This window comes from Argopecten irradians, chromosome 16 (genome assembly GCF_041381155.1).
Source record: "Argopecten irradians isolate NY chromosome 16, Ai_NY, whole genome shotgun sequence".
NCBI classification, from domain to species: Eukaryota; Metazoa; Mollusca; class Bivalvia; order Pectinida; family Pectinidae; genus Argopecten; species Argopecten irradians.
Window position 1 is genome coordinate 18,902,351 of NC_091149.1, and position 15,034 is coordinate 18,917,384.

Genomic DNA, 15,034 nt, shown 5'->3' on the forward strand with positions numbered 1-15,034 from the left:
AATTGTTATAAATGTAAAGTAAAATTAAAATTGGATAGGATCATAATACAAAAATGTGAAGTATAATTAAAATTGGACTGAACTATATTACACAAATGTAAAGTATACTTAAAATTGGACTGATCCATGTTACAGAAATGTAAAGTATAATTAAAATTGGACTGATCCATATTACAGAAATGTAAAGTATAATTAAAATTGGAATAATCCATATTACACAAATGTAAAGTATACTTAAAATTGGACTGATCCATGTTACAGAAATGTAAAGTATAATTAAAATTGGACTGATCCATGTTACAGAAATGTAAAGTATAATTAAAATTGAGCTGAACTATATTACAGAAATGTAAAGTATAATTAAAATTGAGCTGAACTATATTACAGAAATGCAAAGTATAAACAAAATTGGAATAAACCTTAATTCAGAAATGTAAAGTATATTTAGAATGAGAGAATAGACCTATTTTTCTGCTACTAACTTATAGACTGACCACCAGGCATACTATTCTCATGTTCTCACCATAGATCTAACACACTAGATTATCTCCTCTAACTTACCGGTAACAAGGCATGTCGTAGAGACAGAAATTATCTAACTAGGCTAGTGCCTTTGTCACTTACTGTGATATGAATCGTGGAAATGTAGTTCACAGTCGCTGTACTGACCTATTGAATGAAATACAGAGATGATAAATAATCAAGTAATATAAAATTAAAACAGTTCGACTTATTTCATCCGCAATAAAACGAGAGGGATCTCACATCTTAAATACATTTAATTGTCCCTATCTTTCAAACCGTATTAAAGGTTCTGCTCTCGTTTAAAGTCAAATTTGTTCTGATGACTTTTTTACTTATATAGATTTTTGGAAATAAGCTTTCAAATCAAATTTGAAAATGGAATAAAAATAAGACGATATTGTGCTTGATTTTGAGCTATTGTGAATCAAAGATAGCTATTTGAAGTAAAATTGCGATTTTACCGGAATTTCACTATTTTGATCATACACATGATAAACTAAATCAATATTCCAAGTTTTCCATTCTGCTCAGAACTGCAGCAACCCCCTATATTTTGAAGATGAAAATACCTCGTTTTTTTACGATATCTGACAGATTCAACGCCTCGCAGAAAAACAGTTCTGATGACTAATGTTTTATAAAACATTGCAGTTCAAAAATCAAACGTTGCTTTTCTACAACAAACATTGAGATAGGGGTCAGTGGTCTTCATTTTTGTCCTTTCACCTTTTTTCAGCGTTTGTTTATCCCAGTGAACTTTTAAAAGATTTTCAGCAAAAATGAACTTGATATTGTTAAAAATGTCATCATACAGGCAATTTAAGTGAAAATGTTAATGCCAAAAAGGTGGAATTTCACCCCTTACTAAGTGTGAAAAAAATGCATGGTTTCAAAATGGCCGCCAAATTGGTCATTGTTTTAAATTTCTGTATAAAAAATATTAAAAACAATTAAAGTTTTTTTTACATATTTTGTTCATGACAACTATGTACACAAATAGAGACAATTACTTTTTGAACATCACAGAAACTCTTTGATTGAAATTGAAACGAGACTTCAACGAGACTGAAACCTTAAAGGATTTGTTTAGTCAAAAATTGTTATTTCAGTTCATGATGGGAATGGCTTTACTAGCATGTTGGTCGTATGGTGAGATTTCGTTGAGCCCGTTAAACCTGTAGCGAAAATTTACTAAATTATTTATGTTGTTATGTATATTCCAATGTCAAACCGGTTTTTTCGTTGAAGTGTGTGTAATACCAAACTCGTCCTATGTCATCACAGCACTTCTAGTCACCAAATAACATCCAGATCACCAAGGGTAATTGTTTTGACATATTAGAATCATTTTGAGTTGAGTCCATACATGGTTTTCTATGATAATGTCGCCTAAATTGGTTATTACTACTTTTTTCTAACTAAAACAACTTTAATTTCCTATGACTTGAATCAAATTTATTTAATGGTGTATATACCAATAAAACATAAACTACCACCCTATCCTAAATATTTTTCCAAATTCATACTATTTATATGCTTTATTAAAACCGGTAATATTGACAATGTAAATGTTGCATGATCTGAACATACAAAATCGACAAGAAGATTATCAACTACCTACAGTATTCATTTCTACTGCTATTAAAAGCTGGTAAAACATTTCAAGAACATAAACCAAACAAATATCACATAAATATAATGAATTGGGACACGTTAAATCATACATATACTAAAATATAGTATTTTACAACTCGCTCGCTACGATTTCTCCCAAAATAAGAAATTAAAATTTGAAGAAAAAACTAGCCTCTCGCTCCAATTTTTAATTTCTTATTCCCGAAGAACTATTTTTCAAATTGGTGTGGCCTTATCCTTTTTTCATTCATCGGTTTTAGATAATGTAAATCCCAAATATTTTACATATTTCAGCTTTGTAAAATATAATTTGGTATACATTAGCGTATACGCAGTCTAATTACTTTTAATTACCTTTTTAACCACGGTAATCAATATCACCATTACTTTATTTCATCTAAAACAAATATTAGAACAGGGAATATTGATATAAGAAATGATCTTCATTTCGACTGCGTATACGGTAGTGTAAACGCAGGAGCGAAAGTATATTGTCCTAAAATTACTATAAGAAAATTAAAGTATTATCAATTTGGAGATAAATTTTATCGAATTTACCTGGATCGCAAAAGTCGCGAAAGTAAATAGCACGTGAAGGAAAGTTGTTTTACAGTAAATGATGGAGTTAAACTTTCGCGAATTTTCTTGGATAACCATAAGAGAGACAAAACGACACAACATATAGATAAACCAACCTCCGCTTATATGGCCTAATACCAAATCGTGTAGGCTGCTGTGAGAACAGGAGCATGAGCTATTGTCAAAGTGATTGGACCGTCCTGAAAAATATATGACAGGGTACAGGAGCATGCGCTAATGTCAAAGGGAGTTGGAAACGTCCTAAAATATATCACATGTTACAGGATCTTGCGCTACTGTCAAAGGGATAGAAATGTCCTAAAAATATATGACAGGGTACAGGAGCATGCGCTACTGTCAAAGGGATAGAAACGTCTTAAAAATATATGATAGGGTACAGGAGCATGCGCTTCTGTCAAAGGGATGGAAACGTCTTAAAAATATATCACATGGTTAAGGAGCATCAGCTACTGTCAAAGTGATTAAATCGTCCTGAAAATATATATATATCGCAAGGCACGTGGCGCCATGGGAGATGATAAAAACATATAATATGTACAAGTTTTCGAATAGTTTCTTTTCAATATTTAATGTCGTTTCAAAATATATTGGTGTAAACATATTTTATTGTCAATACAAAAGTCACAATGATCAGGCAAAAGTTATTGAAATTTTAAATATTTACTTTTTATTAATGGATATTAAATGTTTATTTATTAAAAAGCCTTTGAAAAGACAACATACCTAGATAATATTTATAACATTAAAATAAAAACTACATTTTTAGGTCATCTTACATTTCCCTTTGAACACGATAACTTGGTTAAATATAAACCGAGCTTAATGAAACTATATATGTAGACTAAAATTGGCAAAATCACGAACCAGCTCGAAAATCAGCATGATTTGACTGTAATTTACAGAGTTATTGCCCTTTGCACTAATAATTTTTATTGGACCTTGTGAACGCCATAACTTGAGTTAATATGAACCGATCTTTATGAAATTTGTACATAGACTAACATTGGAAAGATCTCAGACAAGTTCAAAATTGACAGCGTGATTTGATAGTAATTTACGGAGTTATTGCCCTTTGCAATGGCAGTTTCTATTGGACCCTGGTGATGTGATAACTTGAGTAAATATGAAAAGAAAGATCTGGGACGAGTTCGAAAGTCAGCGTGATTCGACTGTTATTTACGGAGTTTTTGCGGACTAACATTGGATAGATTTCGGACAAGTTCGAATGTTGTTATGTTGAACTGAAATGCTAAAGAACATTCATGTTTATTGTATTTATTTATTTATTTATACACTAATTTGTTTGTGATTCCAAGGGCTACATCATGCATAAAAGTTATTTTGGTCATGCTAAACACATAATCCTCATTTGTGTAATTAGTGCTGAATGTTATTAGTTAACTTGTTAATATTTAAATAGTAATTAGTTGAACATGTAATTAGTTGATAAGTAATTAGTTAATACGTTAATTAATTAATAAGTTAATTAGACTTATATAGTAATGAGTTATCTAGTAATTAGTTGATTAATAATTAGCTAATAAGTAAATTAGTCTTTTAGTAATTAGCACTAAGTTAAATATTAATTAGTAAATTCCATACCTGTTAGCTCCTTGATCGCTTCCACCAGGCAGTCGTGACTGTATGATCCAATGGCTTTTAATGGACCCCATACTGTGAAACAGTCATACAATATACATATACCATACCATTTGTTCTTATTCTTAAAAGATGCTACACCGCTGGCAAATGTTTTTTTTTTCAGACGAATAAGTATATCATCAGTTACAATCATCGATAAATTTGAGCCTCTTATTTCAGTTCAAGATAGAAATAGGCACTATACCCTATATGGAATGAAGTGCTGATTGCACATGTACCAAAAGCAAAATAAATTATGTGAGTGGAATTGTGTTAATTACCCACATATAAAGACGATTAAACATCAGTTATTGTTCAAATTATGAGTATTATTTATATGTTCTCTCGGCGGTGGAGCATCTTACTTATTTCACAAGGATAGCAAACAGTCCTTTCTTCTCCTCGACAACACATTATATACAAGACAAAACATGATGACTAACTATCTCATTTATCTTTATTTATCTTTATTCGCACAAACATTCCATAACAGATAACAACTAAAAAAGGAAAAGCAGAGAAAATAAAGTAGAAAACAATATGGGGGTGTTTGAGAAGATAAAGACAATGCCGTGTTATACTATCATAACGATTCACGTTTAGTTTTACATCCATATTATCTTAACAAAATTGTGCAAGAACATACGAACCATTATATGCATGGCATTACAGATTCTATTAATTGTTAATCAAATCATACTTATGTATGAAAGTATGCGCTTTTGGAATGGACGGTGATGTACCGATTGCATGAAGTGCGGAAAGAGTGTCAAACCCATTATAGAATTACATCATTCGATCACAGATTAAAATTCCATCGTCTAAATTGAAATACACCCGCTATACATAAGAATTCTTTTTGAATAACTGCCTGTGGTTTAAAACGCTTTATCCCGCGACATTAGAATGACAGTCTGTTCCCGCGACTATGTGTTAATGTTCATGATCCTCTAATTTCCATGGAAATATTTCGGTACACTTGTTTCATAAAAGTAGGAACTATGTGCTCTTTTCAGGGACTGTACCATGCACTTAATGGATCCGTAGAACCACACCAAAAAGAGATTTCTGGAAATAAACTAATGAGTGGTTAATTGTTCGGAGTCTGTGGTTGGGTATTGATGAAGCATTCATTTCACTGTGTCGTTTGACAATAAATAAACCTAAGAAATCTAATATAAAGAACTTTTCAAGTTACTTTGTTGCGTCAGGCGGTAATAATGAAGAGTGCAATTTTATAATTGTTTGCCAATTTTGGCTGCGGATTTCTACTGTTCTACATAGATAAGCTTCACTTATACGTCTATTTAAAGGTTTTATGATAAATAAAATTTTACACTCGTGAGTATGTAATATGAAATTTAGCGATCTCGTGACAAAGGCTCGTTGCATATCAAATTATTGAACTTATTTGATAAAGTCCATATTATGTAGCCATAGATGTAAGATTCTCTATATAATTTACATCAGCCAAAAAATTGCCAGAACACTGTAATACAAAGGTATGTACCCTTAGTGTAGTATCATAAACAATACAAAATCCAAAATTGAGATACAAATAAATTCCTGGTAGGAATGAGGTCTGTTGAATGTAACCCTTCAGTGATAGAGCATACACTGGAAGACCGTAAAGGCCTAATTTTGACAGAAATTGTCCTAATTTTCAAAACAGGCCTAATATTGAGAGAAAATGACCTAATAATCAGAAAAAGTCTAATTCTTAGCAAACTGGTCTAAAATAACCACCATGGTACTAATTTCCATGACCCCGGTCTAATATTACAGCAGCGGTCTAATTTTCAGTGATGGGTCTAATTTTCAGTGAACGGGTCTAATTTTCAGTGATGGGTCTAATTTTCAGTGATGGGGCTAATTTTCAGTGACCGGGTCTAATTTTCAGTGATGGGTCTAATTTTCAGTGATGGGTCTAATTTTCAGTGACCGGGTCTAATTTTCAGTGATGGGTCTAATTTTCAGTGACAGGTCTAATTTCGGTGACCACAGTCTAATATTGCAGCGGTGGTCTAAATTTTCAGTGACCTGGTCTAATTTTCAGTGACGGGTCTAATTTTCAGTGACCGGTCTAATTTTGGTGAACACAGTCTAATATTACAGCGGTGGTCTAATTTTCAGTGACGGGTCTAATTTTCAGCGACTGGGTCAAATTGTGGTGGCTTCAGTCTATTACAGCAATGGTCTTATTTAAGCGACCGGGTCAAATATTGATAACGGCAGTCTAATTTTATAGTGGTGGTTAATTTTCAGCAAGCGGGACTAATGTTAGTGACATCAGTCTAATATTATAGACAGCCAAGCCGAGTCCACTATTGAACAACTGTGTCTGACTGATTATTCAATGGAGTCCAAATTTCCTTATTATGTGCCGTTTAGTTTCTCTACTAGTTTGAATTTTGACACCGTTTTCTAAAAACATCACTGATTATCCATGTCCAGCCTGAAATATATTTGACCGTCCGAAATTATGACGACCTTATCTTAACTTACCCTCACTAGTCGATTACATCGTGCCATGTCTAAAATTATAGCCAGGGCTAAATAAAATAGTCTGTGGTCGGTTTTGTGAACGTATAGTGTATCGTCTCTATTAAGTAGCTTACGACCGCTATATACTTCCAAGAATTTATGTTTACAAAAAGGAACTTATCGGTTTCTCAATATGAGTTTCATACTCATTGTCTAATGAAGATGACCTTTATTTTAAGCTAAATGTGTGCAAGCCTCACCGCAGACTACACTTTTTAGCCTCCCGCTGTGATAGACAGATTTACCTGTGCCCGCCGCCTAACTGGTCATCAGAAGCAAGGACGAATAAATCTTTGTCGGAAGATAATTATGGCGTTTTAATCGTAACCAATATTACACAATGTCGTCAAATCATATATATGCGTATGGGTGTCTCATAGGTCAAATATTGGCCGAACATTTTTAATGTATATTCTATATATATTTTAAATGTGTGACACGAAAATAAAATATATATTATTATTTATTATTATATATTTCTTAATTAAAAATGTCGTAGTTTAATCAGGATTGCACCAATGATGGGGGAGTCCACACGCGGGTAAATATCACATAATTATGAGAACCGCTTTGTATAACCTTTGACCCATGGTATGTTTACTGATAAATATTGACAGACGACGCTTATGCATTGTCATCTTATTTTCGTCGTTTTTATAAATGGGTCTCTTTAAACATTAATTTAAATCCTACTTAAAATCTTTAAATCCTTTAAAAACTATTATCAGAGATTGGTGATATGAACAGTTAAGGAATTAACCGGGGAAGTTAATTACTTGGGAATATACAATGCACTCTACACAGGTAAGAGCGAAGCGAGTACACACGCTCGATTAAGAGGCAACTGAGGGGTATTACTTCGCTCTCTTGTAGTTTTGGCGTACAAGCGCGTGTTTAAAGTCGTCAGAATGGAGTATATAGTTCTACTGAAGTATTGTGTTTTTATTTTGGAAATAAGAACCAGTTTTATAAGGATGAACATTGTAAAACATTGAATAAATCTAAACATGTTCTAAATTTCCCCTTGGTGTCGCTGGGATTTTCTTGGTGATCATCCGGGTACGTACAGGCACATAGGCTACTTTCAGACATACGCATTTACGTGTTCTATTTATATATATATTTTTTAATATGCATTTTTGTCGAAACTGTACATATTTGATCAAAATTAATTAAAGATAAATTCATAAGGATCATCGATGTTAAGTTTGTAGAGCATTCATAAAAACATAATGGGACTTTAAGTTATTCACATACGGAATGTTTTCATTAATAAAATTATCACAATATTCCGGACTGATTTTATGTCACCACGTACCGAAAAATACACCCAATACCGCTTGACACAGTGTGTGTTGTTATAGCGACGGCTGTCCTAGATCATAGCTACGGGCGTTTACCTGTAGACTTTTGTCAAAATGTACGTGTGCAGTCAGTTCTGATACATTGGTTTTCGATAGGAGATCAAACTTTAGTACGGTTTATCCAGATTACTGAGGCCCCACTGTAGAACTGTACAGATAAACATTTAGCGACAGAATTAAAATTTTGATGATGAGTTTTATTTATATAGTCCTTGATATATTCATATCGGTAAAACGTTGTATTCTGGTAAGTAATAATCAGGGACGTATATGAGAAGAATAAGTCACACTGGGTTTTGGCAAAGTACGACGCAGGAGCTTTTGTGTTTGTGCACTGACCATGACGTTGGGCGACGACTGATTTTCCTTTGATATCAGCCAGCGCAACCTTTGATGTAGCATGCTTACCGTCTTACTTTCTGTAGCGGGCCGTCATTTCATGAGTTGTCTTAACATTTTAAAGAAAATTTAAGACATTTCTTCGAAATCTTCTGTACTTATCTAGTACCGTTATAATTATCTATTTTAGAAGTAGACAATATGCAATTTGGGTTGGGGTGCCTTGGAGTCAACTTCACGAACAGAAGGTACATGTCTATAAATTCATGGTTATGATTTAATTATCAAATTCAAATTCTTTATTTGCGTTAAGTTTTTCAACTTATTTGCTTTTTACAAAGAATAATATCAAAATTCAATTAGCATACATACAGGATAAGTGGAGAATGGACAAAGCATTACATTGATGACTTTCTCAAAATAGTTGCATTATAAATATATTTGTTAAGTAGATTTAATTCTTTTATATTTGCAGTATTCAAAAGTTTGGTTAATTTAAATACAGATGGTTTTTCCCAATAATGTCTTTTTTATAAATTTCTTTCTGATATCTTGGTAAATTGGACAAATAAGAATAAAATGATATTCGTCAACACAAGGACGTATAAAAGAAGGATAAGTCACACTGGATTTTGGGGAAATACAAGGCAGGAGCTTTTGTGTTCGGGCACTGACCGGGACGTAGGGCTACGACTGATTTTCCTTTGATACCCGCCGGCGCAGCCTTTGATGTAGCTCGGGTACGAGGGTTACCGTCTTACTTTCTGAAGCGGGCCGTCATGGTTTTTATTAGCAATTCACAGGCGTCTCGCGTGGTGTTTAGTATTGTAAAGAGACAGTCACGAATGCTTATACACTTGTATTTGTTTTATCCCTCATGTTACACATTATAATGTGTCTGGGTGTAAAAATAAAATCGTTGAAAATCGTTGAAAATCGAATCCTTCTCACTTATAAATCCTTGGTCCTCAATATCACGATGAGGGTCACAAAACTCCCGGATTCAATACACAAGTTATGTGCCGATAACCTTATTTTTGTCAATACAATGCGATTTTTGCAAGGTTGTAAAACAAATTGAATTAAAATTTAATTATCATACCTATAAGTGACTGAAACTCTAGAATGACCGTTTTCTGTATTAGATCTGTTGGACTGAGCCAGGGTGTTTGTTAAATTACAGGTAAAGCAGAGTTAGTATGGCGAAATACAGATGACTATAAAATAGGTACATTTGTATATATGAGGATTGGGGTGGAGTCGAGGGGTAAGGAAGCACTGGGGAAGCACGTCTGGAATACGTATTTAACATGTACACAAATGCGCCATCGTCGTCAGAGTATAATCGATACTCATCAATTGAACAATAATTTGTGTTTACTCATGTAAATATATGTCTAATTAACACAATCATAATATTTTTTAATAATTTTTCAAATATCATATTTTTTTCATTTTCATTTGAGTTGGCCCCCCCTGTGATTCGTGATTGTCTCTTTACATTACTAAACACCACGCGAGACGCCTATGAACCCGAAATAAAAAACAATTTTCTCAACAAATACTTGTCTTATCGAGTAAAACGAAACACCAATGTAAAGTTTATTGAATTTCACAACGTTTATTACTTGCTTTAAGAACGGATTATTTAGAAAATATGTCTTAAAGGATTTGTGCACACAAAGTTTGTTTTTGATAATACGTCAGGATATTGCTTTGGATGAATGAAAAATTAAGTCCCACCCAACGAATCGCCTATCTTTTAGCGCTATCGGTTGGTTTTGGTCGTGATTTACGGGTAGTGTCGACTACGGTTCAGAGATAATGAGCTACGTGGCTACATAAGGTAAGCCTAGTACTATACATGTATACAGCATATATACGTATACGTTGGATCTACAATTTGAGTTTTTCGAGTAAGTGGTTATTCTAGCTTTATGATGTAGATATTTTCAGTTTCAAAACATTCCATTTACACCACTTAAAAATTCAGACAAGCATATATCTAACTTTAGATTAGATAATCAGTCCAATTTGATAACGATATCAAAATGATGTTCAGATCAGTCTGGACTGAGATTTAGATAGCATATGATGTAAATTTCAGTGTAATAAAAAACAGTATAATGTAACACTATCGTTTTACGAGTAAAATCCTAAAAATTTAGCGTGAATATATCTAGAATCCGTGTTTTTATTTCAAACTTCTGCTATAACGATGCAAACACGGCACAGTTTTTGAGTAAAAATAATATGTGGACGGTTATCAGTTTGGTGATATTGGAGTAACAGTACCGAAGTTATACCGAAAATTTGAGTTTTTCGAGTAAATGGTTATTCTAGCTTTATGATGTTGATACTTTCAGTTTCAAAACATTCAATTTACACCATTTCAAACATTCAAACAAGCGTATATCTAACTTTAGATTAATTAATCAGTCCAATTTGATAGCGATATCAAAATGATGTTCGGATCAGTCTGGACTGAGATTAAGATATCATATTATGTAATTTTCGGTGTAATAAAAAACAGTATAATGTAACACTATCTTTTTACGATTAAAATCCCAAAATTTAGCATGACTATATCTAGAATCCGTGTTTTTATTTCAAACCTCTGCCATAACGATGCAAACACGGCACAGTTTTTGAGTAAAAATAAAATGTGAACGGTTATCAGTTACGTGATATTGGAGTAACAATATCGAACTTATACCGAAAATAATATGTATATCTATATTGTTGCCTTTGGAACTTTATCCATAACGTTTACTAAAAAGCAAAAATACATCAATGGTATTTCTGATATATGTTCCTAAATCACAATTTAAGTGTAGATTTAAATACATTATTTCAAAATTATACTAAATCCTTAAAATAGTAAATTCATTGTCGACCGTTTTGTATATCATACTGAGTTTTATTAGTATAATATATGAACATTTATCGTATAATCCAAAAAGTAACCACATAAAGTGTTCAAATGAAAATTGAAATTATTTGTATACAGGCATTATAAATAGATATAATATCTTGTACCTTTTTAAAAATATACTAAGTGATATTTAAATAAGCATATTTAGTGTGATAATGTTGTAACCCTTCTTGTATGACTATACATGTACATTTAGATTCGAAACGGTGAAAATGCATGCTTAGAATTTTTACTAATACCTAATTACGGAAGATTACTATATGCCACGATTCCGTAATTACAGTACTAGACTGGAATAATTTTTAAGGTTAAACCAAGGATTTATAAGTGAGAAGGATTCGTGTCTGTCTCTTTACATTACTAAACACCACGCGAGACGCCTATGAACCGGGAATAAAAACCGTTTTTCTCAACAAATACTTGTCTTATCGAGTCAAACGAAACACCATTGTAAAGTTTATTAAATTTCACGACGTTTATAACTTGCTTTAAAGACGGAATGTTTAGGGGATATGTCTTAAATTTTCGTTAAAAAAAATCGACAGCTCATGAAATGACAGCACCGCTTCAGAAAGTAAGACGGTAACCCTCGCACCCGCAAGCTACATCAAAGGCTGCGCCGGCGGATATCAAAGGAAAATCAGTCGTCGCCCAACGTCACGGTCAGTGCACAAACACAAAAGCGCCTGCCTTGGACTTCCCCAAAACCCAGTGTGACTTATCCTTCTCATATACGTCCTTGGTTAAACCTTTAGTTTAAATAGTTCTTCGAACCATTTTTGTTTTGAATAAGTCACCTTCCATTTTTGTTTTACCTGTGTACGACATATATATATGTGTATGTAATATATATTCCTAGGTATGATCGGGTATATTTTAGGAGGTGACAATAAAAAAACTAGAGCATAGATGTACGGGGTTTCCATAATTCAAATCACAATCCAATTAACGGATGTCCTAACCTGATTGACAGTAAGACAATAGCAAATACCCGATAAAGTCCACCGAATAGCAAATTGCCCGCGGCCAGGTAATTACAGGTGAGTTCGATGAATGGCGTTGTGTACAGGTAAACAACATCCTGGTCAAGGTATTACATAACCATCAAACCAAAGGCATGTAATTATATATCTATAATATCGGTGTATCTACTCGTATATCGATTAAAAATTGAAAGCGACCTCACGGTCTGAAAAAATAGTTTGTTTTGCTTAATATCTCAATTATTTGATCTTTTATAATATCAAAAGTAAATTATTTCGACCACATGTTGAAACGTTTTACGGTATTGTAACAATGCATAAACTGTATATATGATAAATATATTGTATTCCATGTGTATGTGAAAACACTACAACAGAACATGAATTATGTTACACTCGGCCCACGTACATGATGTAATTGTACACAACTGTTGCTTGATTTCATTACATATTTAATGTGTATAGTACCCAAAATGAAATGAAAATATGATCGTGATTAAATCAAAACTAGATATATTTCAATCACAATATATTTCAAATATTATGATGTAATATAACATATGTAAAACTATATGCTTAAACAGGGTTGAGGGATGCTACACTGCTGGCGAATGGCATTTTTTCTCTGTAAAAAGGGGGCAGACGAATTAGACGAATTTTCTTCAGTTACAAAAGTTACGTTTTATACTTTACTCCATTATACTCAACTGTATTTGCCCCGTGAATACACGTGTCCTTAATTATAACGTTAGCAGAAAAAAGTAATAAACGAAGAGTATACCTTATATAATTAGCGATCTGTTTATTTTTCTTTTATCTGTAACATATTCATGAGACTAAAAAAATACAATGCTTTTGCTTTCAGATTTTTGGAAAACAGGTTACATGGTAGACTATTTATCTTTTTCCAAACCCACAAGCAGACGCCTGTGTTTTAGTAAACTATATATATCAAAACCACTCGCTTGCACAACACAAATGTGACGGCCCCGTAAAGCTGCAGTACAATGACATAATTACCGCCACTCTGTAGTTTTCATCGACTTTACTTCTATAACAACCGTATACTACCTAGATCGTTGTAGAAAAACTCCAATAGATTGTCATCCATGCTTGTTTCACCGAGATAAAGATGGCCTGACCTATCGACTGTTAGTGTTAGTCTACTACACATATATTATATAATGCTCCGTGCATCATGCTTGACATGGGGCGCATATTGCAAGTTAATTAACATATACATAGAAAATATCGTGTCTGTATATATCGAGCTCTTAACTTAATACATGAACGTTAACAAAAAGAAATTAAATCATTGTTTTATTCATAAATACGCTCGTTTTTTTGTTAGTCTTTGAAAGTCCTGCTACAGGTAATGTGTGTTCTATTTATACACAGAACCTGTTCTCCCTTATCAGTGTACAGGTAACTAGTGGGACAGCTCATATCAGTCAGCGATACCATTTATAAGGGGTGTAAAGCATTGACTTCCCGCAGAGAGCTGAACATATAGGGTATATGTGGTACACATGTATATGGAGTAATCAACAACAAGGTGTGCAGAATGGACGATTAAAAAAACCCAGAAATTTTCTACATCAATCTACATCATTATGAACTTTTGGCGGCTTAGCTCTGGTGAAATGTTTTAATTTGAATGATCAGTATTAAAGTTTATCAAATAGAAATAGAAGTTTGTATTGCAATTTAAGTATATATCTGTTTGCTAGTAACGGCACTCACAATAATGCCTTTGCTACACTGGTACATATGTTCAAACACAGTGCAGTAAATATGAAAACAAATTGCAATCTGAATTTAAGAACGGACATCACTTGCTGAAATGAACTGTATTTGTATCAATTGAAACAATTTGATGTTTATAGTATACATCAAAACGTTTACATAAAATATTTAACGTACCGTCACGTAATCGTTTCCTGGTCATGTACGTACGTAAACCAAACAAACCGGGACTAGATAAACGAATAGTGAACACAAGGATTTATAAGTGAGAAGGATTCGTGTCTGTCTCTTTACATTACTAAACACCACGCGAGACGCCTATGAACCGGGAATAAAAACCGTTTTTCTCAACAAATACTTGTCTTATCGAGTCAAACGAAACACCATTGTAAAGTTTATTAAATTTCACGACGTTTATAACTTGCTTTAAAGACGGAATGTTTAGGGGATATGTCTTAAATTTTCGTTAAAAAAATCGACAGCTCATGAAATGACAGCACCGCTTCAGAAAGTAAGACGGTAACCCTCGCACCCGCAAGCTACATCAAAGGCTGCGCCGGCGGATATCAAAGGAAAATCAGTCGTCGCCCAACGTCTCGGTCAGTGCACAAACACAAAAGCGCCTGCCTTGGACTTCCCCAAAACCCAGTGTGACTTATCCTTCTCATATACGTCCTTGGTGAACACAACACGTTTAAATTTATTCCTTTGGCTGAGATTCA

General features: G+C 33.3%; 1 protein-coding gene across 1 annotated transcript in view; it reads right to left on the bottom strand.

The window, feature by feature from the left end:
• Positions 1-616: 616 nt before the first annotated feature.
• LOC138310065 (uncharacterized) overlaps positions 617-15,034 on the bottom strand; it is a 44,990-nt gene continuing 30,572 nt past the window's right edge. Inside the window, exons 15-17 of the mRNA XM_069251211.1 lie at positions 4,363-4,434; positions 2,856-2,939; positions 617-669 (exon numbers count right to left, since the gene is read on the bottom strand). Coding sequence (XP_069107312.1) covers positions 617-669; positions 2,856-2,939; positions 4,363-4,434 — 209 coding nt within the window. The remainder of the gene's footprint in view (positions 670-2,855; positions 2,940-4,362; positions 4,435-15,034) is intronic.